This window comes from Apteryx rowi, unplaced genomic scaffold, assembly GCF_003343035.1.
Source record: "Apteryx rowi isolate R43461 unplaced genomic scaffold, aptRow1 scaffold_7, whole genome shotgun sequence".
Lineage (NCBI taxonomy): Eukaryota > Metazoa > Chordata > Aves > Apterygiformes > Apterygidae > Apteryx > Apteryx rowi.
The window spans coordinates 1,149,001-1,174,686 of NW_020450982.1; the positions used below are offsets into that span (position 1 = coordinate 1,149,001).

General features: G+C 39.4%; 1 protein-coding gene across 4 annotated transcripts in view; it reads right to left on the bottom strand.

Moving 5' to 3' along the window:
- ZFYVE9 (zinc finger FYVE-type containing 9) overlaps positions 1 to 25,686 on the bottom strand; it is a 64,098-nt gene that overhangs the window by 17,336 nt on the left and 21,076 nt on the right. For 3 of the 4 annotated variants that reach the window (XM_026086915.1, XM_026086916.1, XM_026086917.1), the window contains 8 exons: positions 22,058 to 22,162; positions 19,113 to 21,208; positions 13,893 to 13,992; positions 10,278 to 10,454; positions 9,773 to 9,942; positions 8,875 to 8,998; positions 6,970 to 7,092; positions 6,298 to 6,453 (listed from right to left, as the gene is read on the bottom strand). In XM_026086915.1, coding sequence (XP_025942700.1) covers positions 6,298 to 6,453; positions 6,970 to 7,092; positions 8,875 to 8,998; positions 9,773 to 9,942; positions 10,278 to 10,454; positions 13,893 to 13,992; positions 19,113 to 21,208; positions 22,058 to 22,127 — 3,016 coding nt within the window. In that variant the 5' untranslated portion in view covers positions 22,128 to 22,162. Of the gene's footprint in view, positions 1 to 6,297; positions 6,454 to 6,969; positions 7,093 to 8,874; positions 8,999 to 9,772; positions 9,943 to 10,277; positions 10,455 to 13,892; positions 13,993 to 19,112; positions 21,209 to 22,057; positions 22,163 to 22,673; positions 22,871 to 25,686 lie in introns of all 4 variants that reach the window. The other variant, XM_026086913.1, reaches the window with a different exon arrangement.

Sequence of the window (25,686 nt, forward strand, 5' to 3'; positions counted from 1 at the left end):
AAATGCAATTATAATGACATCCTCAGTAATCCAAATATGATCTTCAAATTAAACCTTCTCAGTTTTATACTGCAAAATAGCCTAAAAATCATACCTGAGCATTTACAAACACAGGAAAATATAACAAGTACCATGTTGGCCAGCAAAGGAAAGGTTAACCAAGCAGAGAGGTTTGTTTGGTTTGAGGGGGAGGGTGTCAAGTCTGTCCCTTAAACTGATCCCGTGTGAAAGTCTCAGGTCATAGCAACTCTCCCTGAAGCCAGCGCCRGCACAAGAATACCACCGCTGCTGACAGGTCTGTAGAGAAAAGGCTCCTTTTATACCTCCAAATACCGAATAAGAGCAGGATTTTCCAAACTATTCAAATTTGCGGGCACCTTAGTTGGATTCTTTCTGCTGTGCCCACAAGGTGCTGCACAAACCAAGCTCTCAAGTTCTCCGATAGAAGACAACGGGGTTCAGTGGCCCCGGCCCCCCATGGCAGGTGAGGCTGCCTCGTGGTTTGTGGCCGCCCTGCAAAGCTGAGCTGTAGTTTTACACGTACACGCAGGCCAGASCTGGCACCACCAGCCCAGAGCTAATTCCAGAATTCTCAGCGCCTACAACTTCTGTAAACGCTCAGCGGATGAAAAGTAGCCGTTCCTCAAACTGAAGGACTAATGGAGCCTCATCAAAGGTTGTCAGCTGCTGAGAAGCGTTGCTCCTGCCCAGCTGCAAAGCGTTTCTCTGTCAGCCTGTGCCGTATCACTGGTGCCTGCTCAGTGAATACGCTGCTAATGCAGCAGCCCAGGCATCCCTCCAGCGAGTGCAAACCAATGCAGTAATTGGTGTTCGGGAAAGATTTTCTCTGATCTAAAATAGCTGCTGGCATCCTTCTGTCTCAACTCTGCTCGTTTCCAGTTCCCACCCACCCCCAATAATCTCCTCTTCTTCATTTATACTTCCTTTCTCCCTTCCCATCTGCTATTATCCAAACAGAAACTACAGACTGGATGGTAAAATTACCTGGTAAGGTTCTTGGTTCCAACACCATGACCATAACAGTCTTTTCTAACCTTAAAATGTATAAACTGTTGAACAGAACCTAATTCTGTACCCTTACGTAGTTTTTGTGTGAAAGAGGCGAGGCAAAACTAAGCTGTACAAAACTGTATGGTTTGGTGACGTGAAGCACTGCCCACTGCCATGACAAAGCAAGCAAACATTTCCACTGGTGACTGGTGCCAAGTGCTGCAGCAGAAGGGGACGACTACTCATTTTCCCCGTTTCAGGAGATGGAGCTTCAAGGCTCACATGCTTGGGCTGCCTTAACAAGAAATTTTTCAGCCAACAGAAACATGAAAAAACCCTCAAGAGAGGAATCTGCAACTCAGCTATTCAGCACTTTGCTACCATCAGCCACGGCTTTATAGGTTGCTCCTTTTGACATGAGCAGCTGCTGCAGTGCAGGCTCCAAAAGGTTTCCACTAAGAGGACAAACGTTTGGGATTAGATAATTGTGCTGCAACTCTGTTTATAAGAACATGCAGCCTCCTGCTTTGTGGAGAGCATGGGAAGAATCAAAGCAGCATTTTCCTACCCACCTCTCTAGAGCCCTTTTCAACCAGCAAGCCAAGGTCAAAAAGCCTTTTGGGGCTTCTCCCACAAATATCTGACCAGGGTTGTCAGCCTTTCCTGTCTGTCCTGTTCCAACTAATAAGTTACTGAACATTCATATTTCTGAGCGAACTTCCATACACATTTTATTTGTGTTGACACAAGTACTTTAATTTGCCATACAGCTACTTTAATAAATATTGCCAACTCAACAAGGTGAAACCCAGCCCCCTGCATTGCTGCGGGTTTTAAGCACAGAACAGTATTTCGGAAGCCTGTAGAGAAAGTGCAGCTGTCAGAAGAACTCAAAAAACCTACCCTTCTCAAAGGCATGTAATTTAGTTTGCAAAATATCACAGCTTCCTTTCTAAAGGAGATAAACTTGGAGTAATCCTGGAGTGAACAGAAAGGTGCCTTTCCTTATATTAAATTCTAGCACCTAACATTAGACAATCAATATTACTATTTAGAAAGTGCCATAAGTGTGTATGATGCATCTAAAGCAGCTTTGCAGGAAGTCAGTATCTATTCTGTTCTCAATTATACTGGATTACCCTTGACCTTAAATCCAAAGCAGCTCTGTAAAGTCCTTCAGAAAAATCACGCTTGTGTCCACTGACGTGACTTTCTCTTCAGTCAGGATCCATCCTATTTTGAATTCTTCACTTAGGCATCTTCCTCTGTTGAACAATATACTTTGCCTAGCAGTTTGGCAATCCTTTCTGGACTCACATAAAACATTTCATACCAGGAAAGCTAAAGTAAAAAGATTTTTGCATTTACTTCTTGCCTTCAGTACGTGATGAAGCCAGAAGCAGTGAGGTTACATTCCTGATATGTGCCCCATATAATTTGGTTAATGCCAGGTCAACAGGCTGGTTTCAGCATCCGGTCTCAGGGAAAGCCTATGTGCGTAGCGTGGGAGAGCGGGAGCTGCATCCGTCAGGCCTCATTCCACGGTCACCAGTAACAACCTAGAACTGCCGAGCACCGAACACCTTGCCAGCGTCCTGCAAACCCGAGCACCCCAGGTCCCCAGCAGCAGATCCAAAGCAGTATTTACCTGGGGACAATCTTGCCAGCTGGATTTTCTTCAAGGGCAAAAAAGCACATGTTCTTTGGAAAAGCAACACAAACCCAGTCACTACCACACCAAGGGCCACAGAGACACAGAAGAGATAAGGCCATGGATGTAACATACTGGCACAACACGTTTGTCAGCCGTTTATTGAAGCACGTCAGTAATTCGGAAAGAACTTACTCATATTGACAAGGGACACGATGCTTCGCTTACCAGCAACGTGAGTAGCAGTTATCAGCATCCAAGACTTCCTCAAACTACATTGGGGCGGCCTTCCAACCCCTCCCACCTTGTGTCCATCTTTTCATGAGACACTTGCAAGGGTGCACTATTTACTCAGCCTGTTCTCAGTTCAGAACATCTACATGGACTTCTTTATAGATCCACTCTGTATTAGCTACAAGCTTATTTAATTAAAACCAGACTATGTAAAAAATACACTAAAAGTACAATTGAGATCGATCTATCCTCATCCAGAACAACCCCAAAAATATGGAGATGATAAACCCATTTCAAGAGTTGCCAGATTTGCATTTTTATTACAAAAGTAACAATAGCATTGATTATATTCCATCAAAGAAAAGTTGATGCACTACGGCATATCTAGCAGCTCTGCATTAACACACTCAACTGCTTCCAAGTACCCGTTCAGATGGGCACAAGTTCTCACTTTTCCATTCACTGGATCTCTTGCCAGGCTTATAGCCAGACACCGATAATCATGGGATTACTACTACAACAGAAACCACTAGCTCTCAATTTCAAAACAAAGCAACACAACAGGGATCTTGATGACAAAGGGGCCACAGGAAAAATAAAGCAAGGGAAACAGAACAACAATTAATACTTGCCTTAATTAACAACTTTGCGATTTATGATACCTCACATGCATACAACCTGTAGTGAAAAATCTCCTTTTTCCTTCAAAATCCCTTCATTGTTTTACAATTATAAAGTCCTAACACCAGACCACAGCTTGAGTTTGAAGACTTTCCACGAAAAGAAAATGAATGAAGGTCTGGAGCAGTGCTGCAACAGACCGAAATCTTATCCGTGCTGAAATAGGAGACGAATCCGAAGGACAACTTGGGCTCTGCCGCCCCTGCTTGCTCGTGCCCGAAGCGCGTTCTGCGAAGGGCTGAGCGCGACGCTCAGCGCAGAGGCCAGGACTGCCCTTGGGTAACAAGTCAACCTCTGAGGAGAGCACAAACAGCGGGGAAGAGGCACAAGGACGTACAGGTTTTGGCTTCTAGGCTCCAATGTAGAATTCAAAATTGAACATGAAAAGCTAGTAAATAAACGGCTCATGGGGGGAAAAAAAAAAAAACGCTACAGATTTGGGCTTTAATTAAATAAAAGGGGGGGCTATATTTTTCAGTTAAAAACAAACATAACAAAACCAAACTCTTTCCAAGACAAGATCGACATCACTGTATGCAATTCTTGTTTTCAGTCCAATAAAGAATACTATATATGTCTTTTTATTTTATGACTGTTTTTAAGAAAACATTTACTCTAGGAGATAAATAAAAAACACCCACAAAATTTATTTCAGTTTCCTGACTGCAAAATAAATTCAAATCAATCTATTATATAATAAAAAAATGACACTGTGAGGCAGGGTTTCAAATAGCCCCTGATTTCTACAGGGACTTCTCATTTTCTCTAAATCTCTACCATCTAATCTCCAGAAGCAGCGCAGTACCTCCAAAACGAACAAATTTGGAAGCGTGAAAGCATCTATACCAGCACACAAACTGCTAACCACTTCCAAGGGATTACAGCCTCCAAACTGAAACCCCTGCAGCACCATAGCCTGTCTCTCTGGCTGAATAATGTTGAAAAGAGCCAGAGCTGCAAATATGCTAATATATACTTCTCCCTCTCATACACGCATGACTTGGAAAGAAAGGAGGATGGGTATTGACAGGCGGCATCACAGAATGTTATGGGAATCTATCTAGGTGCTATGTTCTACGATAGCTTCAGTGCTGCTTGATATTATATCATATAGCGACTCAAGGTGAGCATTTGTTTCTGCTACATGTCTGAAATACGACATAGAGCAAACACTATCAAAAGGACGTTAAAAGAGCGGAATTCTTAAACACTGAAGTTTGGTTTCTGATTAAAAATTGCACAATAGCAAGCAGCTCTTTGCACCATTGCAATTGTAGGATATCAAATTACTACCACTAGAGCACTAAAAAAAGAATTCCAAATACATTATGTAGGAGATATAAATTATGTATTTCTGAAGTGTAATTATATAGAGCTTCATTGCAATATACACAACTGGAATTATATTTGTGCATACATATATATATATATGTGGGTTTTTTTCTTCATATCTATCTCCCTCTGAATACCATCATAATTAGAAGATAAGGCATTGCAAATTAAGTGAGGCTTGGAAATGCATTTGCTTCCACTGTATATGAACTGCATTATGAAATATGATAATAGCATATTTGGAACCTGGCGACCTCTCTGGACAAGCTGACCTTTGTTGTATCAAAACATTTTATGAGACAAAAATCTTTGTAATTATTTCATTAAACAGTTGGATTTAGTCACTGCAAAGGCACTGTGAATGATTACTCAGAACCCTTTGTATATGTATTTTCAGTGTACAGCCCTGCACTGCACACGAGGCTACTTCACCTTTGGAAAATTAGCTTTTATTTTCTAACCAATGGAACCAAGTACTTCTGTTTTTTCTTACCATGAAATGTTTTTTGAATTCTAAGGTTCAACAATAGTTAAAAGTGGCAGCCCATTTACCCAGCAAATGTAAAATGTATAAAGGTTTACACAGTACAGTCTTGTGACTGAGATACTAAAATCCAATATTCTGGGATAATTACTGCAACACCTACAATTCACTCCAGGCATATGTATATATGTATGTATAAAAAAGTATATATATATATATTACTTTACAGCATAAACATCATCTCCATCATGTGGCAACAGACATATACTATAGGAATCAGACTTTTGAACTACCTGGTTTCGGGATACTGAACATTGTATCCACAATGATTCTCTAAATTTTCTTTCTGAATCTTTAGAAAAGCTACCCTTCCTTCAAATGGAAAAAAAAAAAAGTAGAAATAACGTTAGTAGAGTACCTATAGGCCCTGCTGAGCATCCTACTACACTTGCCACTAAAGGAAGCGGAGCACTCATTTCAGATATGCGTTACCCTCGTTGAAATTTTAAGCCCCATGCGGGGCAGAGGTAGCCAGAGCAGATATTAAGCAATTGCTGCTCAACACAAAGGTTGTCACAGAGACAGTTCGCCTGCTCCATTGCTATAATAATCTACGCAGGGCCTTTACACGTCAAACTTACTGTGTGCTGGCACCCAGAGGAAGGCTGGAAGATCTTTAGAGCAGCTCCCCATGTTACCAACACCTCACTAGTACTTTTATTTGTAGTGGTAGTAGATAGTGCAGGTAGTAATCACCAATAAAAACTCAGTCCCCTGTCAGCTTTTATCTTTATTCTCTTTCTATAATCTTTTAAACAAGAGTAGCCATTTTTTAAATGATAGAAATGTGTCCGATCCAGTACTATCATCCATCCAACCCAATCTTAACAGAAAGCATTCCTACCTGCTAAGGCATCCCGATAAAGTTGCACAAAATGGTTGAAGATATCCTTGGGCAAACACTTTTCATCCGGCAAACACTGCAAGAGAATGACTATCTCCGACTGCCCCACCGCATGCATCCCTTTCGTAGTGAAACACCAGCACTTCCTGTTCACATCTGCAGAGAGGAAACCGTGGATCAAAACACACAATCAGAATTTCACAGAACACGCCTAAATTTCACTACAGAAAGAGAGCTGTTGCAAGAATCGATTTTACAGCATGCATGGGTCTGATATCTGTCACACAGACAAACTACATTCTAAATCTGCTACCTTACAAGCAAGCACGTCCGAAACAAAAGCAGCTCAACAACTCTGGGTTTGCAGAGTTAAGCAGCCAGAGGAAGAATGAGTGATAAAATAGCTTGCCGTATTCAGACAGGAGATAGAGCCTCAATTTTTGAGACCAGTCTCAAAAATAGTTTATATTTCCTATACAAAATTATCTGTATCAATGCCTAAAGCACTGCAAAAAGAGTTTTTATAATATAAGTTAACATGGCTAAGTTTTAAGTCCATGCACATTTTCAGAGACTATCCTACCAAATAAAAATGCTGTCGTTCCTAGGAATAATATGCATATAATTTCCCACACACACACATCCAAAGCCTTATTTAATAAAAGAACTTACAATTTACGATTTTTACCATAGACAGCAAATTAGCGTTTAGAACAAATACAAGAGGGTCAGGGCCACCATCCTCCAGCTGCTGCATAACAGAGATCTGCGAAGGTCTCTCTTCTACCGCATAGTCTATAAAAGAAACAAGTAAACACGAAGTGAAGGCATTAACCCATCGGTACAGTACTCTGTATTATAATCAGTTAAGCCTGGCTCTGATGCATTTTGCTTGACCTTTTAAAAAACTTTATTTAAAGTATTGTTGGTTTGATTGTTTGTTTCTTAGGTATATTCAAACTTTAATAGTATTTATGTGCATAACCCCTGTACACTCTTTCCTTTAGGAAAGAGTAGTTTGTTTTATAAATCATCTTTTTTTTTTTTTAAATCTATTGGAGGAGAAAACAGAAATCAAATCAAAATGTGTCATAGTTTCAACTGAAATCCCAAATGATAATGAAGCCAGTCATTTATATCACAGTAAAGCATAGCAGCATCAGCCCTGGACTACAAACACGGCACACGGTCCATACCTACAACACAGAACATGCACTTGCAGTGCGTTAACTAATAGGAAGGTAACAAAGGGGGGAACATTATATAAAACAGCATTTTTAAAAGATCATAGAAGGTCTAAATCCCATGTAAAATGGATCCCAACAGAAGACTCAGAAAATGCCTGTAGTTTCAATCTATGATTAGCTCCATATGACTAGAAAAAGTAAATTTTTCATCCATTTGAGTGATGATAATCTATTTTGCATTTAAGCTTTAACAAAAAAGTAGGTACACTGATGAAAACAGATTTTGAAAGAAATATATTAACTTTCCTGCTATAATTATCTAGAAAGAAAGGTAATTTCAGTTTCTAATGTGAAAAATGTTGTTGGAATGTTTTTAAATAGAATTACAATATTGGAAGTAAAATGTTGCAAGGAGAATCCAGTATGTGACAGCACATGAAACAAAACCAACTCAGCATATAAAATAAGATTTACATGAAGTTATCTATATAAAACTGCTGCACTTGTAAGATGTGGGTTGTGTGGAGAAAAGTATACTGTAGTTTAAGTAGTTCACTCCTTGTTTCTTTTTTGCGGAAGAGACTGAATAATTAGGCACCCACATGAACAGTTAACACAGAATGGAACAGATTTGTTTTGAAATGAAATGCTGCTTGCATATTTGTTTTTGCCAGTACCCTGCAATAAAAGGTTACTTCCTGCTTAACATCAGAAATACATTCTGCTAGCAAAAAATTTTCTATAGAAATAGAAAACTCAAAGACGAAATATAAGGTAATCCCAGGAATGCATTAAAGGATGTCATGAATCAGATTGAGGAAAGCAACTGTCAGAGAAAGAAAAAAAAAACAACATATTTTAGTTTTTTTAAATTTAGTTTTTCTTCTTCTGAATCCTCCTCCATTTGGATACTCTGGGAGTGGACACCACAGTTACTAAAAGCTTCACTGCAGGCCAAGCTGTGTAATGGTGCCATCGAATTCAGTGCTCTGGGATGCCTCAGACAGAGTGAACGTTCCAAGAGCTTTCCTCAAAGGGAAACATGAATATTCATATGGCTAATTAAAATGTATCTCTGTGTGGAACATTCCCCACAGTCCAATTAGGGAAAAAAAATAGCACTTATTTCTGGACTGAGGTTAATTTTCTTTCTGCTTTGTGTTTTACCTTTTACAGTAATTTCATTGCCAGAACGGGGCTCTTCCTGGACACTAATAAGGATCAGTCATGCAAATGAATGTCATGACATTCAACCCCATGAGTACTTATTGTGAATTTCTTCAGCTCTTCAGCATATTGCCAGCATCTTATTTTTAAAATAAACGTAGTAACTTAAGGGGTTAACTGCAACTGGTAAGCATCAAAGCTAGCTGCCATGTTTTCCTCTCACCTCCTTTTACTCCAGTGGAGATGAGAATTGGAGGAAGCCCATCTTCGGGAATTAGATTCATTGCACTGCCAACAGGACTGCCAACCTGAGTTATACTTCCCGAGAACACCGCAGTGTTATCAGTCTACAAGAAGCAAACAATAAGAAAGGACAACATTACAAAAGTAATAATCATAAAAATATAAGAGGTGGCTGACTAGATTGCTAGATGTAAGTGAAGGAGTTTTGTCTCTCCTAGAGAATCAGAAGTACCAAGTAACCTGGCTCTTTAAAAATAGATGATGATGATGATGACTACTGTGCGTGAACTATAATAAAAAGCCTACTTAGTCAGAGACTGCATCTCCTTTCTCTACCACCACACGTACCCATTTCCTTACAAAATGTAGAGAGCACCTATGCTTGTCTGACCTTTTGCAAAGTCTCAATTCTCATACGGAGCATACTGCTTTTAAAACCGTTAGATTATAGCTGTATTTTCCTGCATAAATCTTTTTAGGGGAAAAGGTGGCAAACAAAATATTCTTCTGCTTAATACTGTGACAATCTTACTGTTTCAAACACCGTACTGACCTTGACTCAGCTTTTTTAAAACATGCATTACACAAACATCCTTCACACACGAGCTGTACAGCCTAAAACTCTGAAGCCACCTAGCACACAGACCTCAAACATTGCTCAGTGCTCTGCCATACAATAGCTCGTTTCAGTCCAAAACATGCTTGTTTCCACACACTGCAAACACTGAAGCGAGGGCACTTGCTATACAACACACTAAAACAGGCCTCAACAGGTTTCCCAGATTAGTCTTACTGCAGTCACCAGAGAGGCTAATACGCTATTCATGACCAGAGCAAGTAGGGTGTTTTGAGCACTGAATAGCACAATGCTTCCTTACCTCTGCTGATAAGGTGTTGTTCGTCACGGGCTTCGTTGGATCATGTGACACTGCCAAGGTTCCCGTGGAAGCTGTCCCAGCCACCGTCAGTTTTGCTGCATCGGCAACTTCTCCATTGGGTAATATCCCATCGGCAAACCAAACACGCCTTTGTTCCCTAGGCTGAGCCACTGAGAGAGAAAAATATCGGATTTAACATCTCACAGCAACATTGACTGGAAAATGTGAGTACAGAAAAGCAAAAAAATTAATATAGAGAGAAATGTGGGCTGGAAGGGACTTGCGACATCCTCTAGTCCATTGCCTGCGGCAGCATCATGTGTAACCTAAGACAAACATCTGCTGAGAATAGTTTACTTGTCCTTAAAAACCTGACCTCCTACTGAGAGCAGGAATATTGCAACCGGCACTAGCTAGAGTATTTGGAAAGGATGAAGTGCAGGTATTCTTACCAACTTTGTACTACAGCTAAATTGAAAGAAAAAAAGAATAGAAGCATTCTTACCTTCTGCTCCAGGATGCTTTAAAACTCCCACAGGTACCATGACAGTGGGAGGCGGAGAGCTCAGGGCGCCTGAGGCCTGAGCCTGCTGCAAAGGAGGGATAGTAGAACAGTATTCAGCAGGATTGTTAGGGTTAGGGCTCTGGCTTGAGGCACTCATCATGTTCTCCCAGGCTTGAGCTAAAGCAAACAAAGAACAAGCAACATGAGCACAGACAAATGTACCCAGCACTCCATAAAACTGTGTTAAGTTCTCAGCTACGGTAGCTCTGAGCTCTGCCGCCTTCCAAGAGCCATCTCTCTTCCTTTATTTAAAAGGCCAGGAAACTTTTAAAGAACAAAATGCAGAGAGAAAATGCACGGAGAAAGAGCACTGATGCTATGCAACAGAAGCATCACCCCATATTGAAATATTTTCTGAAATTGGTAACAGTGAACTTTGACCTGAATGGTGCTTAGTTCCTCATCCCTCATTTTGTTTCCTCTTCAAAGATTTAATTTAAAACGCTCAATTCGTATATGTTTACCACCACCGCATTCCAAAAGAGCCTACCGATGAACACTTCAGTTCCTATTGTGAATGTTTTATAACCTGCTGGACAATTGAGCAGATTTATCTTTTCCGCATGAGAAAAGCACTTTGCATTTGTTTATATCCAAGGCAGATCAGTATCAACTTATATTCCCAACTATAAAAGAGCTCATGCTATTAATCTCCAAAAAAATGACTTGAGCCTTCATTCAGCTACCCAAACCATACCACATTAAAACTTCTCTGTCAACAACATCCATCACAAGGAAATCTCTCCTCTAGCTCATGAAACAGAAAATATCTCCATGATGCTATTTCTTTTGCATCTTTAAGAAAGGCCTGTAGCTATGCAAGGCACCAGGAAATTCAAATGTGGGCTTACACCTTCAAGCTTATTTTTATGTTACAAATAAAGCATTCCTCTAATCGGGCGCAAGCATCACACCACCTGAGCCCTTTTCAGAACAGCTAAGAAAATCTGAATAAATCATGTCCATATTTGGCTTCCTTTGGCTAGGAATCGTCGAAAAGCTATGGCAAAGATAACAAGACTGAGGTATCAAATGGAACACAGCAGGACATAAACTCCCTCCCTCCTCTGCCCATCAACCTGCAGCACCAACAGCATGAAATACCTGGCATGAAAAAGGCACTTACATTTCCTTTCCAGAAGGAAGATTAATTAAATTCAAGTGTTTTAAATAGCAATTCTGCATCCACTTAGAGTATAGGGCTTGAAAGAAGAAAGAGTTAAAAATGCACAAAGAAAAGTTACATCTCTAGGATCCCTTTATTAGAAATTTCATGACAAGGTAAAAGAACATTTTTAAAGTCTTCTCTCAATCAAGCAAAGTGTCAACTATCAATTGAAAGTACAGCAAAAGAAGGGTGAAAACTTATTAAGCACATAGCTTGTCCACGGATAAGTGCCAGAAAACACGCACGCACAGAAAAGTGAAATACGAACTTGAAATTGAGCAACCAAATGAAGTAATTATTTTTAAAGTACAATTCCTACCCCCATTTCCAAGCCTGTGCAAAGACTAATGCTTATGCTGCTGCACTGAGTGAAAAAAACCTGAACCTACAAAGCAGCAGGGCGGATCAGGAGGGATTCGATACGATCGGGCTACAGGGTAACTAACCAGCAACACAAAGCCTCACTGCAAAGCACCGCAGCGGGGACTGCGACGCAAAAYCAGAGGTAGCTCAGAGGCAAATACACCTAAGCATGCAAGCAGCACTCTCCCTATAATAAACGGAGCCGCGGTGTCACCACTTGCTGCCATTAATGTGTATCCATGCTGGCAACGGGACAGGAAGGCTTTTAAAAGGAAATCATTATAACACAATCAATTTTATTATGCCTTTTTACAAGAACACTCTTGGTTTCAACTGAAATATTTTCAGATGCCTCCTTTCCCCCAACCGAAAACAAATCCTGCTCCCCGCGAAAGGAGCCCGCTGCCTTTGGCCAGCTGTGTGCATGCTTCCTTGCCCTTGCACACCTGGAAATAGGCTACCTCCTGCATCTCCAAATGTAACATTTTAAAGCCCCTTCAGCAATAGCATCTTCAAGACTCGGTCTTAATTCTTTGATATTACAACCTACAATTTTCTGTCACCTTACATATTTGGCTTACAGTGAAGAATTATTAATAATTAAAACCTACCACTTCTTTTTCCAAGCACTGCACAAAGATCGTCTCATTAATCTTTAATCTTTTTTTGAGACAGAAAAGAATTACTCCTGTTTAGTAACAGAAACTGTCTGCTAATTCTGGACACTCATCTCAAGACTGAGCACTCAGTTACTTTCAACTGAACCTAAACATTTACTGAGCTCCTCTGGAGAAAAATAAACCTATGGACTTCTAAGCTTAACTAGACGCTCACAAAAATTAACAGGTCTTTCTGAAAACAGCAGCCCAAATAATCTATTAAGATGTAAAGATACCACCATAATTATCTTGTCTGAACTCCAACATACAACAGAACTTTCCTATTTAATTCTAGTTAAACTATAGCAGCAATCTTTTATCAAAACCTTCAAACTTTAGCTAAACATTTGCAGCAATGGAAGTTCCAGGATAACTCCCCCGCACTGTAGTTATGAGGATAGTTATCCTAATGGCTGGAAGTCCGCATTTCGAACTGCAGTTATCCGGATATACACTTGTACACTGAGATCCAGCCACCTATTCATCTTACCATTAATAAACCAAAGATAGAGTGCCTGGAATTTTTCATGACGAGACAGGTTTTCTCATGATTTAAGCACTCACGTGGATCCTCTGTCAACCCAATCCAATTTTTTGTATCTTGTGACTTGCAGTGACAGTTTGTGACTCCAAACTGTTAACACTACAAAGGACAAAATATTAATGAGATCCAGCAGCCCTTTGGTCTAAACCAAATACAGCCTTTCCTTATGCCAAGCACAGCTAATGTAACTTCTTGTTTATTCTACTCATTAACTTTGTAACCACCTCTTACTTCTCTCATCCTGTGTCCCACCTACACCTTAGCTTTTTAGCCATGACACCTAGCCGGGTTTGACAGGCTTTCCAGTAAAACGGCCAAAGCAAGGATCAGCACTCAGTTCTCGGAGTCTGTGGACAGCTTTAGATGAGACTTCCACCTCCAGCACCACGAAGCTCAAGAGTTAGCAGCAAGAAGAGTTGGACTATTTTGTGGATAAAACTACTTCCCAATTCCTCTATAGTGCACGGTCTAGAGGAGGCACAACCACACAATGCTTCTCCTTGGTATCCGACACAAGGACGTAATAGATTGTCCACTCAGACATCAAAGGACAGAGGAGAGTGTTTTGGGTAGCCTCCCGAATTAAAAAAAATCCCCCCAAACCAAAAACCACAATTTCTGCAGTCCTGCAGAATAGCATCACAAACTCACTGCAACCTTACCAGTTTTACCTTTTGTTAATCATATTCAGTTTAGGAATCCCCCATCTCCACAGGAATTCCGAGCAGATTTCCCAAGGGTGTTTGCCACGCTAGAAACCATCACCGCAGCTCCACACAGAGCCAGTGAGGCTCTGCATTTCCGATTCTCCTGCCACTTACCATTCATTAGTACCGAATGGCAGATTACACACACTCGAGCTTCCTTTCGGTCCATGTACAGCAACTTGCATTTCAGGCTGCAGCATGCTGCACAGAAAACCTGGAACCCAAGAGAAAAAAAATAGTGTAGTTCAAAAAATGTGACAAACAGATGAATTCAGACAAGAGAATATCTGTAGAGCTCGTGACATCCAGAAAAAAGGATGTAAATTATCCGTATTTTCCCATTAAAGCCACAGTGACTAATACATGCCCAGTGCGACTTTGCTGCTAATCCTGCTGTAGTAGTGTTATGTGCACCACCTAAAGGCTTATCCTCCTGATACCACACAGAGGTATTTTTAAAATATATGTTTGGCATAAACGGTGATGGGTTAATAAATTCGTACCATATTACAATCCCTCACAAAATTAACAATTTAGGAATTAACTTCAGGCTTAGAAAAAGCAAGAGGGCTTCCTCGAGTCAGCTATGTTTAAATGTGCGAGTTTTCTTTCCATAAGAGTTTACTGTGGCACAGATTAATTCAAACAAGTCATTTTTATTTGCAGCAGGGCAATTCATCTACATTAGCAACTCAGTAGCTTTTTAATCTCTTCACAGACAACAAGCTATTCTTCACTTAAGTGAACAGTGATATATCAAAAATGTTTTTAAATATTCCACGTCTAAAACAAGGCATTTTACAAAGCTGAATGACATTGGTACTGCAAGAAAGCCTTGCTCTGTTTGTAAAAGAAAGCTCCTATTGCCACGATTACAAACACCGCAGCATCACAACACTAGGGAGAAGTCAGGAACTGCCTTTTACGCGTCCTGGCTGCTAAGGGGCAACACGGTGCAAAATCCCCCGGGGGGACGTGCTGCCGAGGGGCGTTTGCCTCGCCAGCGCTTCCCACCTGCACCAGCTCTAACCATTCCCCAGGCGCGGGCAGGGAGCAGCGCTGAGGCTTCCTCCACACGAGCAAGCCCATGAAACACGGGCACGGCTCGTGCGCCAGAACAGACACTGGCACGCAGACGTGATCCTACAGTAGCACCTGCAATCTCAAAATCCTGCAGAACAGACAAATCGAGGTGTCCTAATGGCTTGTTACTTGTTTTAAATAATTTAAAAAAACCCAAACCAGTATTTCCTCAGGGCTGCCATTCAGATGACATACGAAGATACTGATGAGTGCCCGTTTCACGCAGAGAGCTGATATCCCACTCAGGAAATTTAGAAACACCAGCAGCTCCATTATAAATGAGCTCAGATTTCAAGAAAGAATTTCAAATTTTAGTTTTAGTTGAGTTTTGTATGTACAATTAACCATGTGTTATTATGATCTAGGATGCTTCATTAATCCAAAAAATGATTGCTTTATGACTTTCAATATTTCTGTAAACAACCAACTACATAGGCTCCTCATATAAAAAATAAGCTTAACTAAACCTAATAAGCTTAACTACATTTCAGACAAGTTAAAAACCACACCAAGTTATGACCACTTTGCAACCTGTTACCTTCACAGTCTCGTAGTTGCATGCATTTGAAGAACACAAAGTAAGCTCCGAGTCCACCACGATAACTCAAAATCAAATGGGAAAAAAAAGCTCAGCCTGTCTCATTGCAGGCAATTTTAGTATTTCCTAATTATATCAACTTAAACATTTTAGAAACAAAAATGTAAGGGTGGATATACTAGCATTTTCATGGAAAAAAAATACAAGACTTCCACATAGGCGAAAACATATTTTTAAAAAATCCCAGCAAATATACTTTAAAAATCTCATTTCTATATTTACACTTTAATACAATTTACAAGAACTCTAAGGAATATCACTAATAACATGACAACATATTTTAGACATATTTTACTCAATTTCATTTCTCTGGGAGAAACTTCCAGTGGAAAGTTCAGTATTGAGCACGGGAAAATCAATGTCTTCTGCCATAACTGAAGGACTAAAATAATTAATGTGTAATTTAGGACCCTCTGACAAACAATACAGTGTGCGTTCAGCAAGGCTCCAGAGTACAACGATCTCAATATTAAAAGAGAAAATAAACCCAACGACAGAACAGCTATACCTGCTCCCTTTGGCTGCATTAGCTTTCTAACAGCAAGAATGCAGAGGAAGAACATAATCCAGCACTACTGACAATTCAGTCTTGGTATTAGCAATCACCAAGTCATTTATCTCAGTATGTCATGCTTAGTAAAAATAAAATAAAATAAAGACACAGCAGTGCCACAGCAAGTTTTTATGGTATTAAGGTTTTTGGCTTGACTGGGGATTCTTAAACAATTAGTTGTTAGGGGGTTGGGGGGTTTTCCTTACATTTTAGTGAAAAAAGTAGAGTTTTGGTTGGCAGTGAAAAGATGACATATAAATTTTCTGTTTTTCCTGTCAAGTATGGCTGTTTCATCCGATAATGGGAAATATATAAATACATACAGTAAAATTTATGAATGTGTTCACACATTCATCAGGTTCTTCATTTTAATCCAAATTTTATTGTAAATGTGTTAATTTCTACCATTCCCCTGAGGTTCATATCTTCCATTAATCTGGCAATTATTATCCTGAAATTAAAAACAGAGGCAGACTTCCCAGGTGCCACTCAACTATTTTTAAATGCAATTTTCATTCCCAAATGAAACAGAGATATTCACCCCTACTACAGCGTTTTCTCACGATGCTAATAACGCTCAAAAGGAAACTGTTGTGCTAAAGATTGTGTTGAAAAATCCTTACTCCCATGATTTCTGCCATTCGCCTGTAAACAAGTAACTGCAAGCGCTGAAGACACAGTCCTTTACCAGAGATTCAAGTATTTAATAGAAACAGCGGAAGCGCCGCTGTGATTCAGTGATTACCTACATCTCCGGCACACGGTCAGGCCGACTTGCTTTGGGGAGGGTTATCTTAACCAGGGAGCAAGAGCAGGCAACAGAGAAGAGTTACGTCTTGAACCAGCGCAGCCTGTCGAAGCCCTCGGTTCCCTTCCTCCCAGAAACGTTACAGGAATTAAACATTGTAAAGCTCTTTGCAGTAAGTGCTGAGTGTTATTTGACTTATAATGATTCTTAGCATTTATTAATGAGTGCTTTTTTTTTTTTTTTAGAGAGAGAGAAAAAAAGCACAAAAAGGCATAAAAAAGAATTATCACAGAATTCTCTGCAGCATCTTTTGACTGCACATGTGCAACTTTAGCCCTGACCACAGTCGCTAACAAAAGCTTCTAGCAACAAGACTTTCTGAGGATTATTCTAAGAACACTCTGAGAATATTAAATACCAATATAGGTATTTTTCACATCTGAGAAACATTTATTTGTCTGCAGAGCAGAAGGACCTTTTATTTTATTCATTCCCTACACATCATCCAAAAGAATGCCGCAGAGAAACAGTCTTATTCTTCTCAAGGCTTGTCTTCAAATGTTAAAACAAACAAAAAAGCTACATTTCTTGGCCTTGCTGTATCTGTTCATGTCCATTCTGTTTTACAGTTCTTTTCCTTTTCTGCTTCTCTTTTTTGCAATTCAGGGCTTCAGTCGTTGCAGGGAAACAATTAAATACAAGCAATGAACTTGTTTAAAGCACAAAAATGAATAGAAAATATAACTGTAAATGGCATTCATAGTCATATTTGTTAAACCCATAAAAATCAAAAACATGACCTAAATAACTGACGGTATAATTTAACAGGTTGAAGCTAAAATAAAATACCAATGATGGACATAATTCCTTTAACTGAAATGCCTTAGACTCAGCTGCGATGAGAACAGGATTGAGCCCTTTGATCTTAATCGAAACACGCACAAAAAGTAGGCGTATCACTTCACACGACGCATACTGATCTCCTGGGGTTACTAGTCCCACATCGTAACTTCCACTGCAACCTGCAACAGGAGGGGCAGAAGCCAGCAACTGGAGCTCCTGAACCAGCACTTAATGAATATGTATTTACCTGCCAATATCCTGGGAACGATTTTTCAGCAAGTCTCAAAATCAGTTTCAAATAAAGTCTGCTTAACTGGCGATGCAGCGAAGAGAGTGAGTGCTATGCATTTTGGTTACTAAAGGGCAAACGGCAGACATCGGCAGGCCGTTACAGAGGAGCAAGCCAGTGTTTTCTGCTAGGCTGCTTCCAGAAGCAGGTGGCAGAAGAGTGTGAGCTTTCCAGACACACGGCTTCTTTGAGGTGCTTTGTTCGAGCCGTTCTGCTTCCCTGCACTCTTCTGGTAGCTAAAGATCTTGCCCATAGGAGCCAGGAGGTCTTTTAATCAACTTCAGAAACCTTTGGGTAGGGCCTAAATGAACCAAAGTTACTTTTACTCTGATTTTTCGTGGGTTTTAGTATTTCTTTTTATCTTAAAACTATTCGTGAATATCTACTTGACAAGAGTGTTAGTTTACCTCTTTTGAATAATCATATTTTTTTCTAAAGTTCCTATTTCCCATGTACCACTGACCTGTATTTCAATAACAGGATATTTACAAATATTTTATAAGCTGTTTATCATAAACGTGCCACATACAAATTAGTGTTGACCTAGATGGCATGTATGGAATATTTTTCAAAACAAACAAACAAAAAAAGATTGTCAACAATATTTCTTATACAACACAAAACGATACAGAAATCAAGCTTTTGTTGTCTTCATTACAAAATGTCTGTTCATGAGATTACAGAGAATTTACTACAATTTTTTTTCCTCAGAAGCAAAGATATATTCATTAAAGTAGCATAAGCAATATGAAAAAAATTAGAAAAGACGACTTAAAAGAACAAAGTTGGTTAGCCATCTAAACCAGCAGGAATGTCAGCAATTCCACAGCTCACTTCCAATTCCCATCAATATGTTTCAGTATCTTTAATGGGATTATTGATGCAGTAATTTCTGCAAACTAGTCCCCTGCACTTAGCCATTTCACAGCAGTTCTACATGAACCCAATGCACGGTAAAGGTTGCAATCCCCTAATACCCCGACCTCAGAGGACTCTCATTCTTACCGTGATGAATAACCAATAGGTGCTTTCTATTAGAACCCCAAATGGATTAGAGCTTAGAAACTTTTTTTTCTTAACTAATCAAATTAAATCCAACATTTTAGGAAGAGATGTCACAGTTAATTGCAGCCAGTGGCTTAGAAAGTTCTCCGATTTGATTTTTTTCAGTATCACAAATAAGAGGACGCCTCGGGCTTAATCACAGAGTGTGAACTTACCTTCCCACAAGCTCTGCAATGATGCCTTCTTTTGGTGAATGTAAATCTGGCCTCGCATTTCATGCAGTTTGGTGCTTGAGAGTCCGGAACCCAAATCGGAGCCACCTCACCCAAAGTCGTAAAAGGCTTTCTGGCTGGAGCTCCAAACTGACCAGCTCTGAGATCATTATCTGGACTATCTGGGGCTACTGCAAGGCACGGACTACTAGAGACTCCAGATTCATACTCTTCCAAATGTTCCCCATTAGTATCAGTAATAGAGACATTTAAAGACGTCTCACCAGGAAACATGTCTGCTGTCAAGGTATCCCCTAGTTGCRCCTTACCAAAGACATTTTTGTTTTTACTATTACCTCCACAGTTTGGGGGAACAAGATCATTTTGTAAGTGGTCTGATAATGGCTTCGGAATCTGCAGTTTAAGATTTGTAGGTTGTTTAGGTCTTGCACCACCAAAAGGAACACTAATAGATTGCAGATTAGTCACTGGTTTTGGTGATGTTTGCCCTTGCATGGATGGGACCTGACTACAGAGGTTATGTAAATAATTTTTTTTCATTTGGTCACCAGTGCTGTTTAAAGAAAGACCACTACCTTCTGTGGTCTCATTTCCTCTCTGTTCATAAACGTTAGCGTAACATTCTGACTTGCTCTCCTCTATCTCCTTCTCCTCTGTTACCGAGTCTTCCTTGGAGGGTAAAGTCTTTGGAATATGAGCAACAACCGGGTTCTGCATTCCATAGGAATCACAACCATTAGACAAAGAGCTTGCTGCTGACGTACCCGCAACATCAGAGAGACTGGGCCCTTCAAGCTCATCTATACCAGTTCCTTTTAAGTCCACGCCTGCCTCCATCATCCCATCTCCACCTCCTCTACTATTACTACATGCCTCATCAGGCTGTTTTGTCTGCAGAAGTCTTTCATTCTCTCCCAGAGTTTGCTTATTATTCATCTCATTCAATTTAGTCAGTTCCCAATTAGTCATCTCCTGAGATTCAGGGTAACACTCCGCTATGCTGAGCAATTCAGTTGTGCCAAGATTTTTATCGCATTCACTAACTTCACTTTCAATGCCACTAACATCCTCAGATGCAGAACGTTCTGCAACATGTTCCTTGTAATTGCCACTTCCAGCCACATCAGGTTGACAAGATTCGGTGAGCCCAGATAGCCTAGATGGAAATTGTTGGGATGTTTGCTCTTCTACAGAGTCTACAATTAAGCTTTCATTACTTGAACAAGAAGAAGAGTTTTTAGCTTCTAGATCCGTTCGCTGAGTAATGGCTTTACTAGTAAAATTTTCAACTGATACACAATTTTCTTGCGTTTTAATGGCACCATCAGCTGGTGTCTGCAATAGAGTCACTGCATTAATCCCTGCAGTTGTAGCTTCTGAAAATAATGAATCTCTACTCATATTAAAATCATCCTTTAATCGAGAGGAGGGGCATGCAATGGACAGGCTTTCAGATGAAGCATTAATCAAATGACTAATAGAGTCATCTTCAGCACAGAGCCGATGTACTTGCTTTTCTGTATCTGTGTCTTTTTCAGTTGATCCATTTACAGTAACACTAAACTGATCACTCTGTCGGTTTTCATTATCCAGTGTAAAGCTAATAGTGTCCATTAGGGACTGACTGTTGTAATTTTTACAATCCAGCAAATCGCCACTTTGTAGTGTTCTTCTGTCACAGTTATGCATGACTGCCACCACTAGTACATTTTTTTCTTCTGGCAAGCAAGCTATATTTCCACATTTCTTTTCTCTTGTTTCTGCAGCGTTACACTGATCATCCCGATTGCTGTTCCTCTTAATTAACTGATCATCTGCTGCTGCCTGATCATCAATCCACATGGCTGGGGTTTCTGAGCTTATACTAAAATCCTTTCCATTAGCACAGAGAACCCCTCCTCCCGGTGGTGTGGTCACTGAATGAGACAGGGAGAAAGACTTTAATCTCTGTTGACATTCATCAGGAGCTGTAGCTTCATTCACATTGGCCACGGTCGGGTTAAACGACAGACGACGAGAAGGGGGATCTAGAATCTGATTCCACTTTGCACCCAACAGTGTAGGTGAAACAGCGGCATCTGAAAAATTAAGTCAGTGGTGAACACATTATGTCAAACACTGATGCAATCCCTCTACTTTAAGAGAGCTTACTGTCCTATTAAGTCTATAGATTCTATTAACTCTGTTACATTAGAATGGCCCAAATACAAATGTACAGATGTTCAAATACGGGTACAACAGTAAAACACATCTTACAAAACTAACTCATCCTTGATGAACCATTAATAGTGTAACTGTATGAGGCTCTGAAACTCAACAACTTTCGAGTTACATCAATTAGTATAACAAGTTGAATTTGCACAGTCAGTTTTAAAGTATTGATTAATATACTTTAGACAGCTAGAAAGGCTTAAAAAAACTGCGATTCCCATAAAATTTTGAACTTCCTTGACAGCACAGAAGCAGCAATTAGACTAAGCAGAAACTTTATACTTTGAATATGGTAACTTTCATTTTATGATTTATGTGACCTAATAAAACATTTCTATGCTTAAGTCTCCCGAAACTGCAAAAGAAGCTTAAAATAAATCCATTTTGCCTGAATTGTTAAAAATACGTCATAAAAATATTGCCACTGAGATTAAGCTCCATAAAACCCCTCTTTAAAAAGTCTATGGAAGATTTTCCATGAAAAGAGTGAGAAACAAATTGAACAAGTAAACAAGATGAATGGAAACAGAATGAGAAGAATACTACTAAAACACAGAAGACACATTATACAAAGTTACCAGATGGATTTTGCAAGTTCTGAGATCCACTTGCAACCCGAAACCAAAAAGGGTATTGCAGGTCTCTCTCCCTTAGCAATGGTGTTCTCTGTAGAGTACGTCTAATGTATGTCTATAATTCTGTTCAAAATGACTCACCTTCGTTTTGCTCAAATTCATCTAAAACCTTATCGAGGTTATATGCCTCTGCTTGGAAATAGTTCTCCATTTGTCAGGGAAAGACCACCAGATTCTTGTCTGAACCTGCCAAACAGAGATCAAATTACAATCAGATATCTCAACTTCATTCAGAAGGGTTTCACTACATAATGCCCTGATTTAAGGGGGGGAAAAAAAAAAGTCCTTTGTAAAGCAAAATTTATATATATTGAATGCATAAATCAAAAGCATTTCCCAGGAATAAAAATTACTTGTGTGCTTAAACTTGCTTAATTCAAATTAACAACTTCCCCAAACTCACTTTGGATGTTACTGTTTACAGTCTCCAAAGTTGATAAATATGTCCAAAAAGAAGTTAAAATTTAAGCAAAATCCAGATTTTTAAAGATCAAAGTATTTGCAAACAATTGCAATAGAATTTTTTTTTTTTAATTCTGCCACATACGAATTAAGATATAAATGTGTTGATATGAACCAGGATCTGAAGCAACAGCATTGTTAACATTTGAAGGACACAGGTTCATTTTTACATGCTGGCTGTCAGAGCAACAGAAAATACCCTAATCAGATGAACGAAAAGGATACTAATACTAACCTGTGCCATTTCAAAGCACAATGTATTCCACACCACAGAACTGACAAAACAATGTAGGTGCATCTTTCTTTATGCTTCATTCAGTGCCTTTTCCATTTAATGTGACAAGTCTTTTTGAGAGGCCAAAATATAGGTAAAGGGAGATTTGTCCAGGATTTGGGAGAAAGATACGTACAGACAGCACCTCAAATTGATTTCTGCAATTTAGAAATGTCATGACTGTTTAGAAACTTCTATTTAGGGCAACATAACAAAAATGAAAGTCACATAGTCCTTTCTTATGCAACGTTGGCTTAGGACCTGCATAATGCAACAACCTACATAGGAATCATTCCACTATTCTCTTATTTCAAGCTTTTATTTTCATTACATATCAATGCACTTTTTCCTTTTATAAAGACACCTGAGTTTTCTTCCACCACAATAAATAGGGAGGGAGGGGAGAGTAAGAATTTTCATCAGTAGTTACTAAAGCACTGTCACTGTAACTGATGAGCAAGGATATATTTAACTATATTGCACTGAAAACGTCAAACTCAATCACATGCCTTTGCCCTCACAGCTCATTATCAATGCTACTTTAAGCATTTCAAGGCCTTGTCTCAACTTTTTACATTCAAGAAAAACACTGACCTTCATCTGAGCATTTAAACAGAACTGTCAGCAAAGCCAGCAATAGCCTTTAAGATGTCTCAGGTACCAAATGATGATGGCAGTGCAACCTTCCCTGTATTGCCACATTAATGAGTCTAACCACAAGGATCACCGTAACAGTGAGAGCAAAATTGCTCTAATATCAGTCAAAAATGTCATTGTCTAGAGCACTAGAAAGTCAACTACCCAATAATCTGAAGATCCAGCTTTAAGATTCATTCTACCACTGATCAGCTCATGTGGCTTTGAACAAAAGTTTTWACTCTCTGTGCTTCTGCTTTCTTGAACATATATTCGGCTGGCAGTAATCTGTGTCACTCCTCATTGCCGAGAGATGCTTCAAGGATTCGTGCTTGCAAAGTTGTTAAAAGATGTAATGGGTATTGCTTGAATTCTGCTAGCTCTTAAAACGCTTGCTTTAATAACCCTTGTTTTCCTGAAAGGCAGGCACCGGAAATCTGCCAAAATGCACAGAAGTAAACAGTCTCATCAAAAAATAATATTCTCAGGCTAGAAAGGAAGATCACAAGGGTGAAATGGAAAAACCTAAGTCCTTAAATAACCTTCTACAACTTCACATAATAAATAACGTTTTAGCCCTACCTAATCATAAGAATACGATCGTCTTGCTACCAAAGGCTTCCAGCAACAAGATACCCTGATCCATTTTCTGAAAACACTCACTGCCAATGAAGATGTTTTCACCGAGAAATGTGTGCCATAACCTATATACCATAAGGAGAGACCTTGATTTGATCTATTCTCTGAACATCATCCAAAACAGCCTTATTCTCTTCAGAGCTGGCTTGCAATGTTGTGAAATAAGGGAATGGAGGAGGAGAAGGCGAGAACCTCGTTTTGCAGTAGGAAACAGTGTTAGACCTGACAGTTAGACTCCAGCTCAACTGAAAACCTGCTCTTTTACACTACAGAAACAACAGACACAAGAAACAAGTCAGAGGATGTTTCTAATTTAAAGCTATATTTTACTTTAACATTATCCTTACAATATCCAAATTTGAGGAAAACATTGACCATCATTATCTCAACTACTACAATGTTAAATACAGCTTTGTGTTCATTGTGGGCAACAGCTGTCTAAGACCAGGTTATTGGGATTCCCCCCCCCCCCAAAAAAAGGCATTAAAATGTCATGAAATGCAAAGTTCAGGCTTTTAGGGTTGACCCTGACTTCAAATTTGTCACATGGTATTTTTAAAGAGATCATGTTACAATATAAATACATCACTATTTGATGTAATCAGATTTATTTTGTGTTTTGAAGATACACGCAGAAAGTCAACTTAAAAGAAAATGAGTGTAATAATGGTAAATTATGAATTGCAATAAGCACCACCAAAAAGGCCATTTTGCAAAGAAATTCAGAGATAAACTAGAGTTGTGACCTTACAAACTCCCAGATTTGTCCAACTGCATTTCACACTGTTATAGGATGCAAGGCTAACTTCTTCTGCAAGGAAAATAGCTAGATGATCAGCCATATCACTTACTGCACACCAATGCTGGATTGTAAGGTTAGCCACCTTGATCAAAGACTGCATTTCAAAGGTCTAAAAAGGCTCAACATTTTACATTCTCTACTATATTTGCTTTCCTGAAGAACGTAGAGCCAGGTTCTGACCTCTAACTGATAGACTGTATTCTTAGATCCCTAAACACCTACTGTATATATTCCTGAGCTATCCAACCTGCCCACCAAGTCACTGTATCAAAAACCATTCATAGTATTTTAACTGAAAAAGCAATTAGATTTACTACACACATTCCAATTAAGCCAAAATCATTTTGAAAAGCAGATGCTTCTCCTTGTACCTAGAAACACTAAAATCATTCAGACTACATCCAACTTGCAAGAGTTTGGAGGTTCTCTTGCACCTTCTCCTCCTCCTCCTTGTTTCCACACCATGATGGGAAGCACCTTTACCAGCTGAGTATCTAATATCGAGAATTTCATTAGAATCTGTCCCAAATAATATTTCGCTTGAAAAAAAAATTTAAATATGATCAACCAAAATTAACTTGCTACAGCAAGACTGTTTTATGCAAAATGCCATATAATTTCACATTCACTTGTCCTAAATTTAATTTACGTTATAATATGGTAACAGTCCAATCTAACACTTTAGGAAAATGAGAATAATTAGTCTTACGAGAAGTCTGACTAAGGTCCTTGATGCAAACAGTATTTATCAGCGTACGTATTGTGAGATTGAAAAGTATCGGACAAAGTTCTGTGTTCAGCAGAGTCAAACCGTGATGCTGCCTGAAAATACCACGCTCGGGTTTCCATGCATTCCAATACTGAAAAAGGGCATCCAGTCAAGGCGCTCTCTAGGAC